Raw genomic sequence first — 7,500 nt, forward strand, 5'->3', positions numbered from 1 at the left:
CAATTGCAGTTTTTGTCATCCTGACATTCTCTTGACGGTAAAATTCAAGTGAAAACTAAAAGGAAAAAGGAGAGAAACTTTATTTAAGTGTCTAGTCGTTCTAACGCTGGAGCATTAATTGTGGACACTGTAAACTGAAATTAACGATTGACGCAAATGAAGTCAAATTTTGGTTTGTGAGGAGAGGGTAAACTGGAGTGCCCAGAGAAAACCTCTCGGTGCAGAACTGAAAACAAACAAACTCAACCCACATCTGACGCCGGGCCGTCTGGGAATCGAACCCGGGCAACATTTGTGGGAGGTGAGTGCTCTCACCACAGCGCCATCTCTGCACCCCCAAATACTTTCCTCCCATTTGGCATTGATTGGTAATATCGGAGCTGACTCCCTTCTGAGCATCCGAATACAAATAATATGGCCTCTCGTAATGGAAATTGTTTCGGTCAGTAACTTTGCGGTTGGTTGGTTTTCAATGTCAATGAAAGTGCTACATGTTTACTTGATCGGTGAAAATTGAGGAAAATTTGCCGACTTTCAGGAAGATGACTTCAAGAAGCTCGAAAAAGATGGCGACGGCGCCGGCTGTGTGGATCTCGCCAAGTTTCGGGAATACATGAAGAAATACGAAGGTAGTAAGGACAAAACTGTCCGTAAAATGACCGTTAAACAGTACCTTGCTGGTGACGATACAAACGGTGACGGTTGTGTGGACAAAGAGGGTATGTAGTGACAACCTATCGAGTTTTAATTAGAGAAGGTTAGAAAGGATTTTTTATGACCAGAATTCTGTGAAGAGGTCTCAGTATTAGAAGGAGGGAGAGTACATTTTGCTAGAAAGCTTGGGTCTCAGGTTTAGATGGTCCGTTTTTATCAAGGTCAAAATGGGTTTCACTGCAACATAAACGGGTTTTTGGTGAGAAAAAACGGATTTTCTCCACTGTAGGTAACAAAAGGTTTCATCTTAGCTCGGTAAAATGGGTTCCATCAAAATGAAAGTTTGAGCTAAAACAGGGTTTTACCATGGTAAAAAGGGAGTTTAAGCTCGGTAATAACGGGTTTTACTAAAGTAAATAAGTATTTACTTAGGAAAACGGGTACATCTCGGTTGTACCCTCTTAGGTTCTCACATAGGCCCTTGATATTCGTTCCTTAAAGTCTCTCTTTTTTTTGGAGCAATCTTTTAACGGACGAAATTATCACGATATTTTCTTGCAGAATTCGAGAAGACCTCACTATCTACGATCTGCAACTTAAGCCAAGGAAAAACCTTTGAGTGATGCGGGAAATCTTCAGGAAATTGATCTGTGTAGATACTTGGATTTATATCATCTAGCTGTCCATCAATCATGAATTTGAAAAATGCTACTGATGCCATGTATAAGTGAACCGACTGCATCTGGTTGTTTCAAAGGATCGATGCATATACGACAAAGAGGGGCTTTACTAAATCGTAAGAGTAAAAATAAAGTTGGAAAACTCCAGGTTGAGCTGCTATTTATTTTTATTTTTTACGGCACTCTTTTCCGAATGTCAAAGCGTTTTATACCAGTTCTACTCGTTTGAGTGTAGTAAAATCTCGGCTTAATGACTTTTCAGTGACGGTTAAACCCTAACACTTTACAAGTTGACATGGCACGAGCCTTCTTTGCGGTGAAATGACTGAACACAAGAGAGAATTAGATAAGGATGTTTCTCTATCAATTTGCGGTCTTGCCTCAGCACAGTAACAAATGGACGCCACTTAAACCAATCAGGAGAAGTCATGTCACGTGACTGTTTCTGCAATGTTTTGTCAGGGACATGACGACTAATTTTCGCGGGAACGGGTATTCTAAAAATAGACTCATTTGTGACTGTGCTAGCTGGGGAGCCCACCCATGCCATATGAACACTCTTATCTAATTCACTCTTCCTGGATAACCGTCCTGTTAGCCGTAATCGTCATGTGAGCCCCAATTTAGATTAAATTTAAAGCCACACGTAAATCATTCATATTTTCCAAGTTTCGCCATAATTTATTAGTTTCTCACTTATGATGCTCATTAACTGAAAAAAACAAACAAACAAACAAACAAAAAAACAGCCAAGAAGCCCTTCATATAGTTTTGTTCCAAGGTGGGCTAATTTGTTTTATCACGATATTTTTTTCCGTCCATACTAAATTCTTTTCAAATTTTTTTTGTAATTAAAGGGATCGCGTATAAAATCCCCGTAATATTATTTCATTAATTCGCCACTAGTTTTCAGAGATGAAGGACACCTTGTTCCTAGTCCTTATCTTATTTGTTTGTCGACTTCCCACCCCTCCCTGTCCCCGCTGGCGAGACAGCCCGCTTCTATCATTCTAAAAGCTTAACAAGTCACAGTAGAAACCAAAAGCCCGATTGGAAGCAAAACACTCAGGAACTGCAATCTGCGTGAAGCACTCTTAACAGTCGTTGTTTTCTCCAATGGCGGAGGTACCGTTAGCAGATTTTCAGGGAACTCATTGACAAGCTCATTACACCAGTCATCCACATCTGAAAAATGACAAAAGTTTAAAAGTATTCAGACTTTATCAAGCAAAAGCACCAAATGACAACATGTCCATCCATCTGTCTAAGTTGGGACTTAAGCTAGACCAACAGTTGGACATGAACTGAGGAAAAAGTGCTCCCTTTGTGATTTCATCACGGTTCAAATGTTCAGACTGATACACCTAGTTCTTGGATAAGAATAAACTAAGGTAGAACAATGATAATAAACTGTGTGATGTTAAGGGACCAATAAAGTGTTGTTCCTATCGATAAACTCTCTCGAAATTTTAAGTATCAAATACATTAGAATCACGTAAACGGAAAATGTTAAGCCGCATCAGTTCGCGTTTTGCCAAAAGATAAAGGAAACTTGTTTGATTTCTGCTAAATTCTTGTCTGTTATCTACAGATATCAAGGTACTTCTCAGATGAAAGAGACAAGTTAGAATAAGAGAATTTCATGGTTTTAAGAAAAGCAACATCCTATCGTTTGCCACTTGCCGCTTCACGAAAAGGCGATGCAAAACGTGGAGATCATCGAAAATCTGGAAAATTTTATTGCACTAACCTCCCCCTCCCCCCCCCCCCCTCCCACCAATCAACAACTTGATCCAACAATTGCCAACTCCCTTCGCCCCAAGAAACAATGGAAAGCTGGGAAATTCGCGTAAAGCGGAAATTTTTTGCGGATTTTCAGTGATTGAGGTTCTCTTTTAAAAAGAGTCTTAAATAAACAACATCTCCAAGTCTGAGGTCTGTACGATGCACCGTTCTTGAGTTATTTGCCGAAACATTTCACGGAAATTTACAGAGCTCACTATGGAGACGCCATGTTGGTACGATCAATTTTCCGTAAGACACCCCTATAGGTTCTTGTTTTTGAAACGATCCAAACGCATAAATAAATGACAAAAATTAGCGTTTTGCATTTCTCTCCCGCTTCCCGCCCTTTTCCCTCCCTCCTCCTGCCGCCCTATTTTCCCGGGCTCTCGCCCCCTGCCCCCTGCCCCCTGCCCCCTGCCCCCTGCCCCCTGCCCCCTGCCGCCCCACCCTACTAATACTGCAAAGAGAGATTTGCCTAAGGTAACGAAATTCCATACCTTTTCCATGCTTCTTATCATTACCACTTGTCATCGTCGTCGCGCGTTTACCATTTAAAATACTTATCTGTTCATCATATTGTATTAGCTTTGCAGTGATATATACTTTTCAATGATTTTGTTATAAGCGACGCGGCCAGAAACCAAAGAAAACATCTGGCAATCCCTTCTGCTATTCAGGCGATTGCTCTTTCCTTACGCGATAGTATATAAACGCATAAATAACTACTCCAATACTTGAACTGTTTGAATTTCAGAAATCTAAGCAAAAGACTTTTTTTCAAGGCTTGAGGGGGGGGGGGGGGGGTACTCTCATATATGGCCTGTATAGGTATGTGTTGCGAGATAGGGTAGGGTTTTTAAGGTTCTCGATCCGTAAATTGGGTATCATTTTTGCCCCTGTTGGCACTGTGTTCCCGGTGTGTTCCTTAGATCGGGTACCTAAATTGTATCAGCTAAAATGCCCAGCTAAACGAAAAACAAATGATCTGTTAAAACTGAACTATCTGTTAAAGTATTAGCAAAGCGATTTTATATAAGATTCGCCATTTTTAGTTTCTGCTTTTCCCTTGAAAAGGGTATCATTTTTCGGGTTTGGGCCTTAAATAGGGTATCAATTTTTGTTTGCTCCATCCTTAAAAAGGGTCTTTAAAGGTCCGTTTACACAGGCGATTTTTGTCACGGCAACTCGATGCAATTTTTGTCGCGCTCAAGTTGCACCACGTTTCAAACATGTTCCAAACCCTTGCGATATCGCAGTGATAAATCGCACTGAAAATCGCACCTAGTTTACACGTGCGATTTGGAAGTTGCAACTTTAGCGTGACAAAAATTGCATCGAGTTGCCGCGACAAAAATCGCCTGTGTAAACGTGCCTTAAGACACTTCGTGGCACACACCTATCTGAAATTTACGGGAGTACCTCCCCCGGGTTTCAAGGACGACAGCTTTGTCACGGCGCCATTGCGATATCACCACAGCGGAAATCTTAAAGGATATGATCAAGCTGAAAATTTATGTTTTTTTTCCACTTTTCACTCGTACAAGCCTCAAAGAACAGATACTACAAATATATCAATACAATGTACACTGTAATGTTTTCTACCTTCGAGCTCCTCAATGCGTCTGCGCATCGCCGCTATTGTCTCTCGGTGCTCTTTTTGTTGAGTTCTTCTGATCGCCTCATTTTTTCTAAAACGGCTGCGAGGTCATCTTTGACCTCTTTAAACTTTTTTTGCGGTACCATCTTCTCTCTCCCCTTGTGGCCTGATTTTTTGCTTTCCTCTGATCTGTAAATATCATTACAAAGTTCTAAAGTCAGAATACCGGGCCGAATCCCGCAAGCGAGATTCTTAATTCCCATTTATTTCGCTATTTTAGAAAACTCATCAAATGCAAACCGTATTCTTAATTTTCTTCTTCTACATTTTTAGAATTAGAGGATATATGTTTTTACTTACCCATCATTGGTTTCCGCCTTCCACTTTCTGCCTTTAGTACGTTCCTTCTCGGGCGGTGTTTCCGAGGCCATAACTCCGCTCACTAAACTAGAGTTTACGCATTCGCAAGTATCGATTGCGATTGTAGACTAGCCAGATCTTCTCTCGATGGTGAAAAATAAGAACTGAGAACACCTTTTCCCGGTAATTTCGAACTTTTAAAATTGTGAAAACTATGAAAATCCAGCATAATTGCGAGTATACATAATTAGACAATTTCCGTTAAGTCATTTTCCTATTTTATGGGATGGGTGTCTCTCTTCCCAGTGGACCGGGCGTGGTTAATCGATAAGGCAATAAACGTCAGCAATTGCTAAAGAGAAAAGGTTCTATTGCTACCAATCAATAAATCATTTTTTTGTCTTTTTACAAGAAACACTGATAAAATCATTGACTGCACATTGTCTCTATGGTTTTATTAAGAAATGTGAATACATTCAATAGCTTGAAAATCTGATAGTAAACTGTAGAAGGATATTTTTTTCTATTTAAAATTAATCGTCAATTTCAATGATAAAACTTTCCACGACTTTTGGCAAAATTTTGTTGTACGTGCTCGAACGCTCAAATTCTTCATTCACTCATTTGATTTGACGAATGATTATATTGTGCAGTTAAGCGTGAACTCGCGTTGATTAACATTTAGCTCGTCAATAGACCCTTTACATAAATAGCGCCCAAATTTGAATAACAATACTTTATACATCCTAAGCCTCACATTCATGTAAAAGATCCTTTTTCTGGAAACATAAACACGAGGCTTAGGATGTATCAAGTATTGTTATTTAAATTTGGTTGCCATTTATGCAAAAGTCTGTAGAGTTCTCTTATTGACATTACTTTATCTTTAGATAAATTTCGATAGTGAAGTTATATTTGACCATTAAAGCGGACGTGTTATTCATTGTAGTTTTATCTTAATTGTCAGTTTTTAACCGAAGGAATTCAAGGTTGGCAACGATAAACAAACAGCGTGTTTAAAAACTTCGGTCGAAATCAATATAAGTGCATATGTCGTATACTAAAAAAGAAAATGAAAAAGAAAACGATAGTTTAAAACGAAATGCGGTAATAAAAAGAAAAAGCAATCGGAACAAATTCAGCTATTTTCGTTTAAAATGCGATAAAACGCGTTTTTTGTAATCTCCCTCGGGTCAATTGTACTTTAAAAGCTATTTATTTATCTCATTAACATCGCTCTGTGTGTACTATAATAAGTGATTAAGTATTGTTATTTTTTGCAACCCTTAAACGTAATTACACTACGATATGCGAGTTTAGACGTCAGTATTATAAAGTTGTGTACAACAATTCAATATAGCTTTTAAACCAGTGTCCCTCCCGTTTCACACCTGACGATTACGTCAACGCCTAAAAAAGGCGCGAGAAAGCAACACAAAACCTGTCCAGAGGCCATTTGATCTTACTGCTAGACGAAATATCAAACTTCTGGAAAATAAACAATTGAGATTGCATCCTTGCAGCCGTTTTAATTTTTTTTCTCGTTAACATGCGACCAAGTCGTAATTTTCGTCAGTGAATTCCCTGTTCCATTGGTTTCTTTTCATATGTCAGTTGCTTCTGCACTTTCTGCTTTTGATTTCACTGCTTGACTAGCCCTAGGTCCCCAGCGTGGGCAGTCGAAATGGAAGTGAGAATTCTCGTTGTTGTACGGCAAAAACACAGAGAAGGAAAAGGAAATTTGAATTTGCTTTTTCTTACATTTGAATAACTGCTACCTGTTTTGCCGTAGCACTACAAAGCTTTTACTGTACCACCACAACCGCTACATCAAAGATAGCTCGCCGATAGTTCACCGATAGTCGACCGATAGCTCGCCGATAGTTAACCGATAGTTTACCGATAGATCACCGACACTATCGGTCGATAAATCGACGCTCAAAAGAAAGATATCGGCCGAGTATCGGTCGGATGTTGGTCGAGTATCGGCTGACATATCGACCGATACTGGACCGATACTTGACCGACACTCGGCTGACATTCGACCAACACTCGGCCGATATGTCAACCGAGTGTCGACCGCTACTCGGCCGACATATCGACCGAGTGTCGACCGATAGTGCCGACCGATAGTGCCGACCGAGTGCCGACCGATCGTGTCGACCGACACTACCTATAGTAAACACGATCCGACAAATCTGCTGCCATTGAGAATCTTGCAATCACGCACCAGTTACTACAGTTGAAGTGGAAAATTCGCAGGAAACTGGGCGTTTATATCCTGGGTTTTTATTGGTTAACGGAGATGCAATCAGACAGTCTGTTACGTGGTCATGAAAACGAAGAAGGCGTTTGTTTAGTTCCCTTCAACATGCGGTTTTGTCGTTAAAAGATTAATACACGGCGAGGTGAATTTAAAAACCG

General features: G+C 40.0%; 2 protein-coding genes and 1 pseudogene across 4 annotated transcripts in view; 2 read left to right on the top strand and 1 right to left on the bottom strand.

The window, feature by feature from the left end:
- The window catches only part of LOC138056635 (uncharacterized), a 3,660-nt gene extending 2,179 nt beyond the window's left edge, over positions 1 to 1,481 (top strand). Inside the window, exons 3-4 of the mRNA XM_068902477.1 lie at positions 539 to 719; positions 1,216 to 1,481. Coding sequence (XP_068758578.1) covers positions 539 to 719; positions 1,216 to 1,277 — 243 coding nt within the window. The 3' untranslated portion in view covers positions 1,278 to 1,481. The remainder of the gene's footprint in view (positions 1 to 538; positions 720 to 1,215) is intronic.
- The window catches only part of LOC138056631 (NFX1-type zinc finger-containing protein 1-like), a 31,778-nt gene that overhangs the window by 12,559 nt on the left and 11,719 nt on the right, over positions 1 to 7,500 (bottom strand). Inside the window, exons 6-7 of one of the 3 annotated variants that reach the window (XR_011133489.1) lie at positions 4,722 to 7,500; positions 2,272 to 2,519 (exon numbers count right to left, since the gene is read on the bottom strand). The exon at positions 4,722 to 7,500 is cut by the window's right edge and continues 1,411 nt beyond it. The exons of 1 other annotated variant lie outside the window; for it this stretch is intronic. The gene's annotated coding sequence lies outside the window, so the exon portion shown is untranslated. Of the gene's footprint in view, positions 1 to 2,271; positions 2,520 to 3,585 lie in introns of those variants that run through there. One more of the 3 variants, XM_068902474.1, reaches the window with a different exon arrangement.
- The window catches only part of LOC138055809 (uncharacterized), a 3,244-nt pseudogene continuing 2,504 nt past the window's right edge, over positions 6,761 to 7,500 (top strand).

Source organism: Montipora capricornis, chromosome 7, assembly GCF_036669925.1.
Source record: "Montipora capricornis isolate CH-2021 chromosome 7, ASM3666992v2, whole genome shotgun sequence".
NCBI classification, from domain to species: domain Eukaryota; kingdom Metazoa; phylum Cnidaria; class Anthozoa; order Scleractinia; family Acroporidae; genus Montipora; species Montipora capricornis.